This window comes from Haliotis rubra, unplaced genomic scaffold (genome assembly GCF_003918875.1).
Source record: "Haliotis rubra isolate DU_JTF1 unplaced genomic scaffold, ASM391887v1 Scf63, whole genome shotgun sequence".
Classification (NCBI taxonomy): domain Eukaryota; kingdom Metazoa; phylum Mollusca; class Gastropoda; order Lepetellida; family Haliotidae; genus Haliotis; species Haliotis rubra.
Genome location: NW_025767335.1, coordinates 2,300,761 through 2,319,330, shown reverse-complemented (window position 1 = coordinate 2,319,330; position 18,570 = coordinate 2,300,761). Strand labels below are relative to the sequence as shown.

The window sequence follows — 18,570 nt, the reverse complement described above, 5'->3', positions numbered from 1 at the left end:
AAAATTAAATTGAGATGACTTTGACTAAAATGCTTCACAGTACGCAAGGGGTGCACAAAGTTTGTGATCGGTTGTCTGACTTCCATTCGGGAGGGGGGGAGCCGTGTGGAGGGTCAGATTGGTGACCGAACCTAACAAAAGTACTTATTCCCAAATATAAAATATTTTACATTTCACCACTTTCTGTGTGACATTGTGTATTCAATACCCAGTAACCAAATCTCAAGTCTACACCATTGTTATAAAATGTAGGGGAGGTGGGGTAGATTAGTGGTTAAAGCGTTCGCTCGTCACGCCGAAGACCCGGGTTCGATTCCCCACATGGGTGCAATGTGTGAAGCCCATTTCTGGTGTCCCCCGCCGTGATATTGCTGGAATATTGCTAAAAGCGGCGTTACACCTAACTCACTCACTCACTCATTATAAAATGTAGCGTCACAAGATCGTCCTTTTTTAGCGATGTGTATGCCAATGATGATGATGATTAGGATGAGGATGATGCACGTAACTAAGTGGAACAAGAATTGTGAATCATTTGGTTCATCTAGGAAAGTTTAATGTTTATTTTACATGACAGTATACATATACGAAAGTGAAGTCAGATATGATTCAGTTATCTTGGGTTGCTTGTGAAGTAAGCTTGAAAGGACAGTCTGGATGTTTAGTTGTATTTCATTCGTCATTGTGTACATTTCAGTGTTTGCAGCAACACATGGACACTTTCCTTTCACAGATGAACTTTGTCTTTTTAATACAATCATTATCATTCCACTTATAGCCAGTTGTCATCTGGAGCATAAGACAATGCCCTGACTGCTCTGGATGCATTTCGTTGTTAGGTTCCCCAGGAGCCCAGTTTGTGTAGTTAAGGGGAACGCCCCCCTCCCACATAAACTCCCCTTCCTTGATCAGATCAGTCGCACCCAGCCAGTAGCCTATAGAGCCTGGAAAAGATATTACTATATCTGGTACTGGTAAAAACAACTATAACAGATCTAAGATGTTATTTGGCGAGTGGAGATCGGAATTTCAGAATGCTTTGGTAATAAGTTAGTCATGAATGATGCAGTGATTTCTGTTCTTACTTGATGATTTTCGCGATATTCACATGAAGGATAGTGCCAATAAGACGTGATAACCAAACACTTTAAACACCAGACTACCCCACCGCCCTGGAAATATGCACGTGGAAATGATGACAATGTGTGACAGCTGTTTCTGTTTGGTCCTGGTGATGTATAAAGACACGGTGACTTTTTGAACACTACAAATAACACATGGTGGGTTTTTGAATGCTACAAATAACACATGGTGGGTTTTTGAATGCTACAAATAATACACGGTGAGGTTTTGAACACTACAAATAACACACGGTGGGTTTGTAAACACTACAAATAACACTCGGTGACTTTTTGAACACTACAAATAACACATGGTGGGTTTTTGAATGCTACAAATAATACACGGTGAGGTTTTGAACACTACAAATAACACACGGTGGGTTTGTAAACACTACAAATAACACTCGGTGACTTTTTGAACACTACAAATAACACATGGTGGGTTTTTGAATGCTACAAATAATACACGGTGAGGTTTTGAACACTACAAATAACACACGGTGGGTTTGTAAACACTACAAATAACACTCGGTGACTTTTTGAACACTACAAATAACACATGGTGGGTTTTTGAATGCTACAAATAATACACGGTGAGGTTTTGAACACCACAAATAACACACGGTGGGTTTGTAAACACTACAAATAACACTCGGTGAGTTTTTGAACACTACAAATAATACACGGTGGGATTTTGAACACTACAAATAACACACGGTGGGTTTTTTGAACACTACAAATACCACTGTGAGTTTTTGAACACTTCAAATAATACATGGTGCGTTTTTGAACACGACAAATAATACACGATGGGATTTTGAACACTACAAATAATACATGGTGGGTTTTTTGAACACTACAAATAATACATGGTGGGATTTTGAACACTACAAATAACATATGGTGGGATGTTGAACACTACAAATAATACATGGTGGGATTTTGAACACTACAAATAACATATGGTGGGTTTTTGAACACTACAAATAACACATGGTGGGTTTTTGAACACTACAAATAACACATGGTGGGTTTTTGAACACTACAAATAATACACGGTGGGATTTCGAACACTACAAATAATTCACGGTGGGTTTTTGAACACTACAAATAATACATGGTGGGTTTTTGAACACTACAAAAAATACACGATGGGTTTTTTGAACGCTACAATTAACACTCGGTGAGTTTTTGAACACTACAAATAATACATGGTGGGTTTTTGAACACTACAAATAATACACGATGGGATTTTGAACACTACAAATAATACACGATGTGATTTTTAACACTACAAATAATACATTGTGGGTTTTTGAACACTACAAATAATACATGGTGGGATTTTGAACACTACAAATAACACATGGTGAGTTTTTGAACACTACAAATAACACATGGTGAGTTTTAATACAGCAACGTGAATAAAACAAGATGAGTGTTGCCTATGGTGTGTAGAAGATTATGACGACGGTTTTCATATTGCTACCATTAATGCAACTCCATTTGGAAATAAATTCAGAGGTCACCTTTTTCTTCATTTGCACGGCTTCTCAGGTAGTCGTCCTCATCTTCGCTAGTTATTCTGGCCAGGTGACTCCCAAAGAACTGGCAGTAGGACTGGAAAGAGAACACGGAATGTTTGATTGTTTGGTTGTTGTTGTTGCCACACTCAGCAATGTTCCAGCTATATGATGGCGATCTGTAAATATCTGAGTTTGGACCAGACAATCCATTGATCAACAACATGTACAATCTACGCAATTAACATACGTTCATATGTGTCAACCAAGCCTGCGAGCCTTACCACCCGATCCCGTTAGTTGCCTCTTACATGCAGGGGTAGCTGAAGACCAATTCTAACCCGGCAGTCATAGGCGGATCCAGGGCCTAGATTTTCGAAGTTCTCTTAGCGCTAAAATAGTCGTAAGTGCCATTCATTAACATTAACTTACGACTATCTTAGCGCTAAGAGAACTTCGAAAATCTAGGCCCAGGAATTTTCAAAGGGGTGGGTAGGGTGGGTGTTCGAACATCGGTTCAACATGCTTAGTGATTTCAAAGTGATTTGTGAGTGAAACATGTTTGGAGATTCGAATATGCTTGGTTCCATATAGCTGGTTCAGCGTACACCAGTGACGTCTATAAGGTTTAAGATTCCAGCTCAGTAAAGCCGGATGCTTACGTGTCGTGAAGTTTCTGTCTAAATACAACAGTTACATACTTACACTTGCCTCAGCAAATGATCCCTCTATGTTGGAGAACCAATAGCAAGAAGATCCGTGCTCAAGGAATCCCCTAGGACACCGAGGCCTATCTGCAAAACAAATCAGCAGACTAAATATTCAACTGTTGGTTATTGAACATTGGAATTCCACATTTAGCAATATTGAACTCCAATACTTACTCCAATACTCCACACTTACAATCCATTAAAGTCGAAACTTTAACACAAAGTTAGACCTCTCACATTTTCATTCTTCGACAGATCCCGGACAAGCGACTCACATAGGTTCACTTGACTCTCAGTAAGGTGAGATAAAATTGAAATATTATGATGAAAATATTTACCTTCAGCAGCAGTTACAGATGCCAGTGCGCACAGTAAGACAAACACCAGTCCGGGACTCATACTGCTTGGAGACAATGCTGCTTGTGGTCACTGGAGTGTCAACGTAGCACTGTAATTCGCCGCGTTTGTCTTTAGGCACAATATGCAGCTCTTTATAGTATCCCAACAAGGACGTTGATTTACCATGATATGTGATGAGCCAATGGAATACTTTTCCTGAAGGGAAATGAGGTTCTGACTCAGGGACTGTTCATAATGTATGGCTGGGGCGGTGGGGTGTGGGGGTGGGTGTGTGTGTGTGTGTGTAAGGGTGGGTGGGTGAGAAAATGATGATTCTGATTGGTTAAATAGGGACTAAGCGGCACTTCCTCAAGTCCATTTCCAGTTAAGTTGTGGCGCTGTTTTAGTTCCCTGTCAAACTCTGCATGTGACTTATCGTTAGATTCATAACAATTAAATATTTGAGTAAGCAGACAATTTAAGATCGTTTTGATTAACTACATTCGATTTTGGTAGGGATACCCATTTAGTGGAGCCGAGTACCCCTTTAAAGAAATCAAAAGCATGACAAATAACCGTATCCTGTGACATCTGTGACACACGTGGCATACACATGTCCATAAACTAGCTATTGCAGTGGTATTTGGTTTTGTCTCTCTCTGCAGGATAACACAGGAGAAACAACGCGTCAGTTAGTCATGTTCGAGACTTTTCAAATCACGACCCCTCGTTTGATGTCTATCCATCTCCAGTCTACTATAAAACAGGTGATATTCAATACACAGGTGTCACCACAATTGATCATTTGTGTCTTCAGTTAGATAATTAGTTTAACACTGTAACAGACTCACTGAGATTTGCATCAGTCGTTCAACGTAACGTGACCATGGATTTTGTCAGATGACAGGCCAAAGCGCCTCACTGTTTAAAAAGTCAAACTCATTAATATCGCCAGAACATTTTCTCTCTTCCAAAGACAATCCCACGCATACTCAAAATAAAACGTCCTATTCTTCCTACAGGGCAGCGCCCAGATCGTTGATGGTTTTTGACGGTGACGTACGTGCCGTCTAAAAGGTATCCGAGACATGTTAGATGGGTGACAAGTCTTGACTGTGTGCTGGCCTTGGCAAGGTGGTCATGTTGTCCTGTTGGAGGTACTCAGTAACAATACGACCCCCGTGTGCTGGCCATGGCAAGGTGGTCATGTTGTCCTGTTGGAGGTACTCAGTAACAATACGACCCCCGTGTGCTGGCCTTGGCAAGGTGGTCATGTTGTCCTGTTGGAGGTACTCAGTAACAATACGGCCCCCGTGTGCTGGCCATGGCAAGGTGGTCATGTTGTCCTGTTGGAGGTACTCAGTAACAATACGAACCCCGTGTGCTCATGCGTTGTCATCAGGAAACGCAGAACGACGTACATGGCGGCGCGCAAATGGCACAACGAGTGCCTCCAAGATGTTGTGACGCTGTAACGGTCCGGCGACACGTCCGTGAATAACATGTAAATTCATATTAATGAGAACGTGTCATAATCTATATTAAACCAACAAGGATTAAAATGGCGTGTGGGTTTGTACAAAATTGCCCCTGTTCGCTGGGATAAGTCAAGTGACTATAAACTTTCTAGCGCCTCACTGGCAGCTTGGGTTGGGTTATCCGGGTTAATAATAATCACTGTGTTAGCGCTTTGAGCATGTGCCTTGTACATGGAAAAGGCGCATTATAAGTTCACTTTATCATTATTAAAGGTGTTCTGCAAGTCAGAGTGTTACCACACTACACCATCACCGAGCCACCCCGAAAACACTCGTTCTGTCTAATGAAAACGCCCATTCCCGTCTACGCCAAAATTTGCTGTCAAGTATGTCCGAAGTAAACCTTTATCATCCGAAAAAATAACGTCCGCCCAACGACCCCGTGCTGCCGCTCTTGACACCAGTGACGTCTTGCAGTCAATCGTAGGATAACATGGACGCCGGGCATGTTCCACTTTGAAAACGGTTTTGTAACACTGTCGTTCTGATAAAACGGTCTTGTGTGCCAGTTGGCACGTTTGGTAGACCAGATCGACGTCTGTCATCAACGTTACTTTACTGTTGATGTCGTGACTGTAATCGGCTAAGTATTGACTGTGATTTCTTTCAACTATACGTCGACCCAGAAAGAACCTGGTTGGAATTTGATCTTCAGTAACCCATGTGGTCGTGAGCGGCGACTAACGAATCAGATGGTGAGACCCGCAGACTTGGTTGACACATGTCATCGTTTCCCAACTGCGTTGATCTATGCTCATGCTATTGATCACTGGATTGTATGGTCCAAACTTTATTATTTACAAACCGCCGCCATATAGCTGAAATAATGCTGAGTGTGGTGTAAAACTAAACTCACTCGAACTGTACGTTTGTGTAGTGACAGGCGCCTCATGTAAACAGAGAGAGAGAGAGAGAGAGAGAGAGAGAGAGAGAGAGAGAGAGAGAGAGAGAGAGAGAGAGAGAGAGAGAGAGAGAGAGAGAGAGAGAGAGAGAGAGAGAGAGAGAGAGAGAGAGAGAGAGAGAGAGAGAGAGAGAGAGAGAGAGAGAGAGAGAGAGAGAGAGAGAGAGAGAGAGAGAGAGAGAGAGAGAGAGAGAGAGAGAGAGAGACTTAATTTCAGTCTTAATGAGTATTAGAAATGCTTTCAATATGCTTTTATCACTTATATGTACAGCAACACACAGGCCCAAATGACGCCCCCACCCAAATGAATAGACTAACAACTAGTCTCTGAAATGAACATATTTTACTGAAAAAAGTTCATAGTAAAAAAATATATAATGAAAAGGAGCCCTGAGACTTTCTTCATTTTCAGAGACTAAACAAATCTGAAGCTGAGGAAATCTAGACTTGCCACATTTTCTAGACTTGCATGGGCTTTCTTGAATATATTTGCTTCAGGGTCTGTACGACAGTCTACCAGATGAAGAATATCCCTTAATCATGTAAATAGTTTCCAACACGAAGTTACCCATAATCTCTGATCTTGTTGAGAAGTGGCAACACCTACACTATGTTTGTGCCTTGTAAGTCACAATCTGAACGTTTATATAAATAAATACATTGCTTTTTAATAAGTAATGCCAAGGCACCAGGCGCGTACTTTCTTTGTATGTCAGTTTGTATTGTAAACCAATAGTGAGTGTTTTCCGCAATGTGATTGGTTAATATTACCCTTGTCGAATAGTGTTCGACGTCCCTGAAAATGTTGGCCTAATAACCGCACATTAATACGTTGGCACTAATACCGTACTACCTTCGCTGCATGAATTTGCATAATGGAGGAAGAATACCACCTGAATTTCTGTATCGGGGATTTTGATTCAATCTTTGATGACGACAAATTCTTGGAAGAATTATTCAAAGATAATGGTGAGTACAATCACATGACACATAATCATATGTGATGAGATAATAGTAAAGTGATTGAAGAGCCAAAACATATTATCGTTCAATGATATTTATTCACAAATAAACTGCTCAAGCATTCGTGTATGTCGGTTTTAAACTAAATTTGCGGGTGTTGAATCCCGGAAATTTCACAAACGTAACTATTTATCTTCTAATTATATAGTCGTGCTTTCACTATACAATAGTAGAGGGCAAATAGTTAAGGGCAAAGTTGTTCATTGAATCAGGTTTTACATCACTTTTGATCTCAACCATGTCAACGTCACTTTTCGCCGCCATTTTGATGAAACTACTCAAGAAGACAATGTTAAGGGGAGATAACTCTAAATATTTTATAAAGGGAGATAACAACGCTTTGGGGAAAGTCGAATATTCTGTTACAGTGACATGGTGTAGAGCGAACTACATTTCACAAGTACAAGACTTCAACTAGCCAATAGGATTGATTTTATCACGTGTTGTGGTTAGAGGTTATTATAAATGTTCGCGTTCGATGTAAACATGTTATGTTACTTATCGCAGTGTAGACATGCTTCCTGTTTTTAACCGTAATGAGTTTTATCTGCATGTGTACATAGGAGTGGTGTGTCAAACTCATGGTTTCTATCAGAACGGAACACTGCGGCTTGCACAGATACGGCTGCCTGTTCTGTTAACTGTTAGGTCACACTTGCCGTCACGAGTAGAACTGAAATCTTTCTAAATGTTAGGTATGAACAAAACCGTTATATTCAGGTTTTTTCTGCAGAGTGAGTGAGTTATAATGATATATCATAATGTGTAATGGTGCCGTGACAGAGTGAGTGAGTGAGTTTGGTTTTACGCAGCTTTTAGCAATATTCCATCAATATCACGGCGGGGGCACCAGAAATGGACTTCACATATTGTACCCATGTGGGGAATCGAACCTGGGTCTTTAGCGTGACAATGGACGCTTTGTAACCAATGTGCAATCCGACCAGTTGGTTGGTTTGTTGTTTAACGCCGCACTCAGCAATATTCCAGCTATATGGCGGCTGTCTGTGTGGGTCCCAGTGGGATGACAAATAATACAATAAAGAAAAAGTTGAGAGCTTACATGTTACGAAAACCTAATGCTGCCACTTTTGTAGCAAAAGGTATTTCATAATTCATCATCGTCGTCGTCGTCGTCATCATCATCGTCGTCGTCGTCGTCGTCGTCGTCATCATCATCATCATCATCATCATCCCGTTGCTTCGATTATTTTTTCACTGGTTCGATTATTTTTCTCGTTAATTCAATTTTCTCTCAAAATCGTAAAATTTCGAATATATTTCCTCGTTCCTCCGATCATTTTCTTGTTGCCTTGATTATTTTGACGTTCTTCCGATTAATTCCTCGTTATTCAATTGCTTCGATTATTTTATCATTTTTATTTGTCTCTTGAAATTTCGAAGTTTCGAAAGTAACTTGAAATAATTAGAATATAATCGAAATAACTAAAAGATTATCGGAGTAACGAGAAAATAATTAAAATGACGAGAAAATACTTGAAGTAACGAGAAAATCATCGCAGCAATGAGAAAATGTTATAAGCAACAATAAATGTTGCTGAAAAATATAATTTGACATCTGTACATAATTATGGCAGAAACAACCCATGCTTGTCGTAAGAGGCGACGAACAGAATGGTCTGGTCAGACTGGCTGACTTCTTATCACAACTGCGTAGGTCGATTTCGAAGTTTACAGGCACATGGATGTATCAAAGATTTACCCTTCACATCTGATATTGGTTGGGGAACTTGGATAGAGGTCACAGCGAGTGTTCATCGTTCCCTCGAAGGACAAAGTACGATTCGCCATACAGATACGATGAGAGAAGCCTGTTTCACGTGTTTGTCTGCATGATATTACCGGGAGATTGTTTAAAGTAAATCCTTACTCACTCAATCACTCACGCCTTTTGAAAAACAAAAATGTAACCCAAAGAAATATGCTTCTGTTTATTGCCACCTGATAAGCTCGACGTTCAGTTCTGGACGATAGTGAGGAGCAAGGGGTGACCATCAGAACAGGCTCCAGCGTGGCCATCGCAACTCTTCATCATAATGTTGCCCGGGCCCGGTTTTTGACGTAGATCTCAACCTGATGACTGTGCCCAGAGTTGAAGGATGTCTTGACACTGACGGTCTGCCCAGTACCGAGCGACTCCATCTGTGCAAATGTCAGGGTAATACTGTGGGTGTGATTGCCGTGAGCTTGGTCCGATGGGCCTACAAGGAAGTGGACAAGTGGACACCGGGCTGTGCTTTGCCAATCACAGGTGCCTTGCCAGCATGGACTGGGTTCTTCTCAAACGCTGCAGTGTTCGATTGTATTTTCATAGTGATGTCCTTAACAACATCCAGTTCCTTCCAGACACTCATTCCTTAACCGTGCACCGGAAGAATGGGATAACGAGTCCTCACTGAGCCAATTCCTGGGATTTTCGGAAGTATGGTGCGCATTCCTGAGTCCAAAACACCCACCACTCTATGGGCATGGTTGTTTTTGTCCAAAGCAGCTGTGTCAAAGAACTCTTTAGGTGTATGGTACCAGTGCATGCTGTTGGAGCCATCAAATGCAGTGACCTGGGTTATCCCACCCTGTCTGTTGCTGGCAGTGACCGACTTCGCATTGTCGGTGCTGTAATCACCCTTGTATTGGATCGAGTAGGGGTTCCAGTTATGCAGGGTGGGGGCGGGGCGGGGGTGGAGGGTGGGGGTGGGTGTAGGTATACTATTTCAAGAGGTATAGCGTACGAATACTGTCTCGTGACGGGTTCGCAGCCCATTTTATGAGTGGCCCTGTTCTTATGACAATATGTGAGGGTCATGCTGGCGCTTCCGGAAGGGTAGTCTGTGCAATGAAGAAGTACACATCAGCAAATCCCCAGTCGATAATCTTCAAATGAGTCAGTGCTGGGATGAAGGCTGCAAGTAGATGACAAGTGAAGCTTCACAAGAAGACTAAGGTGGCTAACTTTGTGACAGTAACATCTGATTCAATATATTTTGATGTTTCTGCTGCTTTTCTATGTTATGTTAATCTGTGTTATGGATTAAAATCTGCAAATTTCACACAAAAATGATAAGGCTGTATACATTGTATATGACCGCCTCCGTGGTGTAGTGGTTAGAGCGTCCGCCCGGAGAGCGGAAGGTCGCGGGTTCGATCCCCGACCGCGTCATACCAAAAGACGTTAAAATATGGTACTTGTTGGTCTCTGCCTGGCGCTCGGCATTAATGGGTACAACAAGGACTGGTCGGCTTGGAGTCAGTATAATGTGTCTGAGTGGGGTATTCATGCTTCACTGCGGCATGGTATCTCAGTGGGCTAGCACTATAAAACCAGCTTCGGTCTGGGCTTGTACAAGCAGCCGCACATACACATACACACGCATGCACGTCGTCATATGAGCGAAATATTCTCAAGCACGACGTAAAACCCAATTTCACCTCACCTCACATTGTATATTTCCTGAATACCAAAGAAAGCAGAATAGATTAGTTAGTTAGTGAGTTTAGTTTTACGCCGCGCTCAGCAATATCCCAGCTATATTGCGGCGGTCTGTAAATAATCGGATCTGGAACAGACAATTTAGGTATCAACATCGCATGAACATCGATTTACACAGTTAGGATACGATGACATGTGTCAACCAAGTCAGTGAGCCTGACCACCCGATCCCGTTAGTCGCCTCTTACGACAGGCATGGATTACTGAAGATCAATTCTAACCCGGATCCTCACTGGTAAGATTAGTTTGGACAGGTGTTTACTTCCTTTCCATACCCAGATTTCCCACATGCACTCTTAAACAGGGAGATACAGCAGAATCAAAGTTACACATGTTTTGTCTTCTTTTCGGATGCAGATGAACAAATCTAAGTGTATATCTATTTTTGTAATTTTTAAGAATATATTTTATGTATTCCTATATAACACATCCAAATATTAAATCAAATTTTTCAATTCATATTTTTCGAATTTTGAACCGACCGATCGACCCAACATTAGATCATCTTCAAAGAAGCGGTAATTACCCCAATTCTGAAGAAACCGACGCTGGATCACACTATTCTAAAATCTTGCGTTCATTTCCAAGATCCTTGAAAAGGTAGTACTAAGCAGACTAAAGGACCATATTCAACAAAATGGACTCTCCGAGGAATTCCAGTCTGCATACAAAGCTGGGTACAGTACGGAAACGGCACTTCTAAGAGTGCACAACGACATTCACAGAGCAATGGATCAGCAGCAGATGTGTCTCCTTGTGATGCTCGATCTGTCGGCGGCGTTCGACACTGTTGTTCACTCTATTTTGCTCAGAAGAATGAAACTGTCAATGGGAATTGATGGAGTGTCCTTGGCATGGTTAAAATCATATGTGTCTGACCGATCAATGTTTGTCAAACTTGGGTCCCATTTCTCAAAACGGTCCTCTCCAGACTGTGGCGTTCCCCAGGGATCCGTCCTTGGGCAGTTCTGTTCCTCAACTAAATATTGCCCTTAGGAAATATTTTCCGTCAACATAACCTAGAGTTTCATGATTATACAGCGACAAATCAAGTGTATATTCGTGCTTCTCCCTCTCGCGTCGACATCAGCCGCGAGCAGCTGCAGCTCTGTATCAAAGATGTGCAGGAATGGATGACTGCTAACTACCTGAAGTTCAATTCAGACAAGACAAAATTCATCATTTTTGGTAGTCGTCAACAACTGACCAAGGCATCCATGGCACCAATTGTGGTCCATGACTCTGTTGTTGCTCCAGTTGAACACGTTAAAAACCTTGGTGTTCTCTTTGACAGAACAATGTCCTCCGACAAGGCAGGTACTTTCTGTCGCTAAATCTGCATCCTGGCACCTGAGAAACATCGGTAAGATCAGGAAGTACCTTGATGAAGACACCGCAAGTTACTGACACACTGTTATATAACTTCCCGTCTGGACTATTGCAACTCACTGATCCACGGCGCCGCAGCAGTGCAACATCTCCAGAGGATTCAGAATAATGCTGAACGAGTCATCACAAGGAGCAAAAAGATCGCCCACATCACTCCAGTGCTCAGCAGTTTACACTGGCTCCCCATCAAGCAGCGTATACACTACAAGATCCTCACCTTGACGTACAAAGCATTGTACAGTGACACTGCACCATTGTATTTAGCGTCCCTGCTTCACAAGTATTGTCCGAGGCGCTCCCTACTTTTAGCAGAAAATGACCTCCTCACAATCCCACACACAAACAGCAAAATGGGTGATAGAGCATTCTCTGTGAAGGCTCCCAGTTTGTGGAATCACCTGCCACAACATACAAATCAAGAGTGCAGAGACCTAGACCATTCATTTTGTAGCCGTTTGAAAACGTTTTCTCTTCAATGATGCCTACAACTCAAATTCTTACTTATCAAACTTTTTATCCATACTGATCAATTATTATTACTAACTATGGTAATAAACAATGCGCCACTGAGCAGCAGTAAGGGTCGTGTGGAAATAGATTTCCAACGTTGCTGAAGGTGAGATGGTGACTCGGCGGTGTATTATACCTGTAATACTGTGTTCATTAAACTGCCACCTCCCCACCCTCCCATTTTCGAAATATATATGCATATATATATATATATATATATACACACACGGATTATTTTTGTACAAATGAAATCTATCATGTGCATACTTTTATCATGTAATTATGTGTTATCGGTGCAATAAAGCAATCTGATAAACTTGGTATCCAAATGTGATAAATATGCAAATTAGGTCAATACACGAACTACTTTCACAAAACTCCATACACGCACTGCGAATCCTAAAACTTTTAACATTTCATTGACGACGTCGTTGCGAGTTTAGTCTATATGCCGCCGTCATGAACGACCATCACCGTGGTGTACCGCTAAGTATTCTTACGCGAATGCTCGATTCTCTTCATATAAATTCACGTTCGATTTGCTTCTTTTTTAGAGTAATTTTAAGAATGACATTATATGATAAAGAGATTTTTAACCACTTCCTCACTCACTCGCCAAAGGCTCGCATAATGCAATCTGTATTCCTAATATAATTTTTATTATGATATTGATGAAACGGAAACACACTTGGTTAATAATCTCTATGTATCTTTTCATGTACAAATTCATACTGTACTTTATCTGTATTCTCTCTATGTCACAACATGTGATTTATGAGAATAAGCATCTTCTTTGAAGAACCCTTACTTGTTAATTTCATTTTTAGCCATCATCAAACATGATGTATACTTCTGCCGGAAGTTCACGTTTCCTATATTAAACGTCATATCACACAGGCAGTAATGGATCCCTTTAGTTGTCCAGATGGTTTCTTTTGAGGAGACTTTCGAACACGTTCTTCAAATATCACCGATGTTCATGACGTAGACCATTTGGATAAGATGCTAGTGCAACAAATAATCATTTTCTGAATATCATTTCGATATTTCTTTCTTTATTGTCTAGTCTTTTGTGCTCTGGACATGTCGCGGAAACAACGTGACGTCACAAACAGGCGCAGGTGTTGCTATCAACTGGCCTCAGTCGTCACATACTGAAACACGTGCCCGGCAACAATGAAGGCTCTCCTGTTCCTTCCATGTCTCGTCCTGGCGGTCAGCGCCAAAATAACGCAATTTACATGGAGTGATTGTGGTAGGGACATTTCTTTTGTTATATAATTGTATTATCAACTTTTGTAAACATGGCTTTGTAATTCACATAAGTGCCTACGTCATATTTTTATCACTGATTTCTGCTTAACGTGTATCTGTGCTAGGAGAACTTTTCTCATCTCCAGACAGACACAGAATTGCTTCTAATTATATCATGTTATCAATTCATTATTTTTGTAGATATTTCTCGTAATAATTCCTGGCTTATCAGCACAGCGAGCTGCATGTGGATTTCGACTAACTGCACCACTGGGGGCTTTCCTCTCTACAGTGACAGGCCATGATGGAACTGAAATATCCAGCTGTCATATATATAAAGTTTTAACTATCAACTCAAACGGACCACCAATTGGAGTTCGTGATAACCGTAGTTCGTTATACGCATTTCTACTAAAATATACAGCACGTGGTCTAGACAAAACAACGGTTCGTTGTATCCGCCAGTTCGTTATAAACGCTGTGTGAGTGTTTCATGTAACAATGTACCAGTATGCCAAGTACAGTATGCCAAGTACAGGTATTCTTGGAAACAGCCCAGCTTGTGTACCTGAAAGTTTCCGTATTGTTATAGGTCGAACGCCCTACCCAGGGCGCTACTCCGAGATAAGATACATGGTGACCTTGACATGCACGGTTGCGTTTGCAGCTTTATAGATCACACAAATATATCATGAATATACTTATGGTAAAATATGCTAGATTATCTTTCTTCTTCGAGTTTAGAATTGTAAACAGTAACCGAAAGCATTGTATGGTGGTTTTAAATGGCGTTAGAGATTATTGCACATATTAAACAACGTTCATGGCGGGTGTGCGTGTGCGTGTTTCATGCTTGTACTAGTCAGGACTTGCGTTGTTTTCTGTGGTAGCCGACGGTTAACCATGCCGCAATTTCCAACGATTCCACTTTTAGACCCTTTATCCCTTTACCGCTGAGCAACAGCAAGTACAACAGCTAAACTACTGTCACAACGTTCCTTGAATGTATTTCAACTAAAATATATAACAACGTTATATCCGTCAGTTCTTTATACACTTTTTTTGTATTTTACTATCTTTTATATGTGGTGGCCGGGGATCGAACCATTGACTTCCCGGGCAGACACTCAATCCACCAGACCCCTTTAGGAGTGTAATATAGTCTCCATGTTCGAGGGACAGAGAAAACTCTCTCACAGCTTCGAGTTTTCCCAATGTAAGATATAATTCTGCAGATGCGGGTGATTCCAACCGGGCTGTGAAGTTCCTGGAACTCTCGGTGTCCCCCATGCCGGTGAAGACGCCGGGGGGATCTGGTCCTCCACGTCAAGGCTCAGGTCACCAAAAGTATGCCTAAGTGGAGCCTCAAGTTGAGCGTTAAGCGTCATACATTCGTCGCAACTGTACTGGTGCCGTGTACCGAGAACATCGGGTCTTGGTGAGTAAATTCTCTTCATTTCCGGTCTTGCTCAGTGAAGCGATCTTCATTTCCGGTCTTGCTCAGTGAATCGATCTTTATTTCCGGTCTTGGTGAAATTATCGGTATACATGTCCGGTCTTGGTGAGTTAATCAGTATACATGACCGGTCTTGGTGAGTTAATCGGTATACATGATCGGTCTTGGTGAGTTCATCGCTATACATGACCGGTCCTCGTGCATTTATCGGTATATATGACCGGTCTTGGTGAGTTTATGGTATACATGACCGGCCTTGGAGACTTAATCGCAATATATAGCCGTCACTTTAAATATACGATTTAAACAAATAAATCTCGTGGCTTCATTCACAGTCTATATTTACAACCCTGTCTTTTCAGCACATATGACGGTTGTACAATCCTGGACACATTGACCGGCGATGCAGCTCAGAAGTCTGTCGTATCTCAGGTCAAGAAGATGCTGTCGGATAACAGTTTCAGCCCGGACTGCCCAATAGCAGCCCAGAGCCTGAATGTGCAGACCTTCACTCTCAAAATCCCAGAACTTGGCAAGGCAGCGGATATTCTGGCTGATGTGAGTACACTCCGCTAGGGGGCTGCCGTACATGATGTAGGGGCCGAATGGGTTGGGGGTACCTGATAGTGCGGTAGCCTAGCGGTTAAAGCGTTCGTTCGTCAGGCAAAAGATCCCGGTTCGAATTCCTACATGTGTACAATGTGTGAAATGTGGGTAGCCTAGCGGTTAAAGCGTTCGTTCGTCAGGCAAAAGATCCCGGTTCGAATTCCTACATGTGTACAATGTGTGAAATGTGGGTAGCCTAGCGGTTAAAGCGTTCGTTCGTCAGGCAAAAGATCCCGGTTCGAATTCCCACATGTGTACAATGTGTGAAATGTGGGTAGCCTAGCGGTTAAAGCGTTCGTTCGTCAGGCAAAAGATCCCGGCTCGAATTCCCACATGTGTACAATGTGTGAAATGTGGGTAGCCTAGCGGTTAAAGCGTTCGTTCGTCGGGCAAAAGATCCCGGTTCGAATTCCCACATGTGTACAATGTGTGAAATGTGGGTAGCCTAGCGGTTAAAGCGTTCGTTCGTCGGGCAAAAGATCCCGGCTCGAATTCCCACATGTGTACAATGTGTGAAACCCATATCTGGACGCTTTAACCATCAGGCCAACGCACGCCCATCAGTGCTATATGTGACGTTTCAACAGGTGTGCTAGAAGCCCTTCTTCGTTATATATCCTGGGTATTGCCAAAAGCCTCGTGAAACCAACTCTAGTGAATACTGTGTGTGACCACTTCGGCCCTGACTTCTGGTAGAATTGTGTCAGAATATATTCTGTTCTGTCAGAAACTATAATATCTGTTTCATAATCTTACATTTCTTTTATCGAGGTTTCCTCTTCTTCCAACTTCTAAATGCCTCTCAAGAACCTTCTTCTGTGTTACTAGGGTGACTACACAATCGAGGGCCGCGCCCTGAATCCCGATACTGGGGAGTTGTATGGGTGTTTGCACTTTGATGCTTCCATACAGCGAGCGTGTACCGGCTGGCTCTGCTCGGGGAGACGGAGAAGACTCGCGTAAAATAATCGGTTGGAATTTGTATTCAATGGTAATTTGATTATTTAATAAACACTCTGATGAAGGAAAATAATCTTGTCCTGAAGTACATGTCTGAGTGAGGATGGTATTTTATCGGTTTCAAGCGACTATTCGAGAAATAGCTGTTAGGGTGACCAGAAATTGACAATCGAATGTTTCGACCAGAGGAGCCAACGCTTTTACTGCTGTGCTACCTCATTACCTTATGGTATGAACACAGTCTCTAGAATATCCAACTACATTTGGTGGGGCCGGAACCAAAAGAGTAACAGTCGGCAGACGAGCCAACGGATTAGCCACTAGAATATCCAACTGCCCTTGATGATTTGAGAATCTATAGTAACACCCGTCAGACATCACTCTGCCGTCATGGCTAACCCACTGCCACTGATGGCGGAAGAATCGAAAGAGCATAACAGTCGACAGACGATCCAACACATTATCCACTAGAATATCCAACTGCCCTTGATGACTTGAGAATCTATAGTAACACCCGTCAGACAACATTCTACCTTCTTGGCTAACCCACTGCCACTGATGGCGGAAGAATCGACAGAGCATAACAGTCGACAGACGATCCAACACACTAGCCACTAGAATATCCAACTACATTTGGTGGGACCGGAACCAAAAGAGTAACAGTCGGCAGACGAGCCAACGCATTAGCCACTAGAATATCCAACTGCCCTTGATGATTTGAGAATCTATAGTAACACCCGTCAGACATCACTCTGCCGTCATGGCTAACCCACTGCCACTGATGGCGGAAGAATTGAAAGAGCATAACAGTCGGCAGACGATCCAACACACTAGCCACTAGAATATCCAACTGCCCTTGATGATTTGAGAATCTATAGTAACACCCATCAGACAACACTCTGTCGTCATGGCTAACCAACTGCCACTGATGGCGGAAGAATCGACAGTGTATAACAGCCGGCAGACGATCCAACGCATTAGCCACTAGAATAGAATGAAGGAAAATAATCTTGTCCTGAAGTACATGTCTGAGTGAGGATGGTATTTTATCGGTTTCAAGCGACTATTCGAGAAATAGCTGTGTTAGGGTGACCAGAAATTGACAATCGAATGTTTCGACCAGAGGAGCCAACGCTTTTACTGCTGTGCTACCTCATTACCTTATGGTATGAACACAGTCTCTAGAATATCCAACTACATTTGGTGGGGCCGGAACCAAAAGAGTAACAGTCGGCAGACGAGCCAACGCATTAGCCACTAGAATATCCAACTGCCCTTGATGATTTGAGAATCTATAGTAACACCCGTCAGACATCACTCTACCCACTGCCACTGATGGCGGAAGAATCGAAAGAGCATAACAGTCGACAGACGATCCAACACATTATCCACTAGAATATCCAACTGCCCTTGATGACTTGAGAATCTATAGTAACACCCGTCAGACAACATTCTACCTTCTTGGCTAACCCACTGCCACTGATGGCGGAAGAATCGAAAGAGCATAACAGTCGACAGACGATCCAACACATTATCCACTAGAATATCCAACTGCCCTTGATGACTTGAGAATCTATAGTAACACCCGTCAGACAACATTCTACCTTCTTGGCTAACCCACTGCCACTGATGGCGGAAGAATCGACAGAGCATAACAGTCGACAGACGATCCAACACACTAGCCACTAGAATATCCAACTACATTTGGTGGGGCCGGAACCAAAAGAGTAAC

At 42.3% G+C, this 18,570-nt stretch overlaps 2 protein-coding genes across 2 annotated transcripts; one reads left to right on the top strand and one right to left on the bottom strand.

Moving 5' to 3' along the window:
* Positions 1 to 543: 543 nt before the first annotated feature.
* Positions 544 to 3,802, bottom strand: LOC124256554 (perlucin-like). Its single transcript, XM_046690538.1, has 4 exons — positions 3,693 to 3,802; positions 3,350 to 3,438; positions 2,651 to 2,741; positions 544 to 944 (listed from the first exon to the last, which is right to left on the bottom strand). Exons 1-4 carry the CDS (start codon positions 3,751 to 3,753, stop codon positions 694 to 696), a joined length of 492 nt encoding a protein of 163 aa, XP_046546494.1. The 5' UTR covers positions 3,754 to 3,802; the 3' UTR covers positions 544 to 693.
* A 9,861-nt stretch (positions 3,803 to 13,663) lies between these two features.
* Positions 13,664 to 16,908, top strand: LOC124256528. The gene is made up of 4 exons (XM_046690514.1): positions 13,664 to 13,817; positions 15,052 to 15,254; positions 15,635 to 15,830; positions 16,707 to 16,908. The coding sequence occupies exons 2-4, from the start codon at positions 15,166 to 15,168 to the stop codon at positions 16,839 to 16,841; spliced, it is 420 nt and encodes a 139-aa protein (XP_046546470.1). The 5' UTR covers positions 13,664 to 13,817; positions 15,052 to 15,165; the 3' UTR covers positions 16,842 to 16,908.
* The last annotated feature ends 1,662 nt before the right edge of the window (positions 16,909 to 18,570 follow it).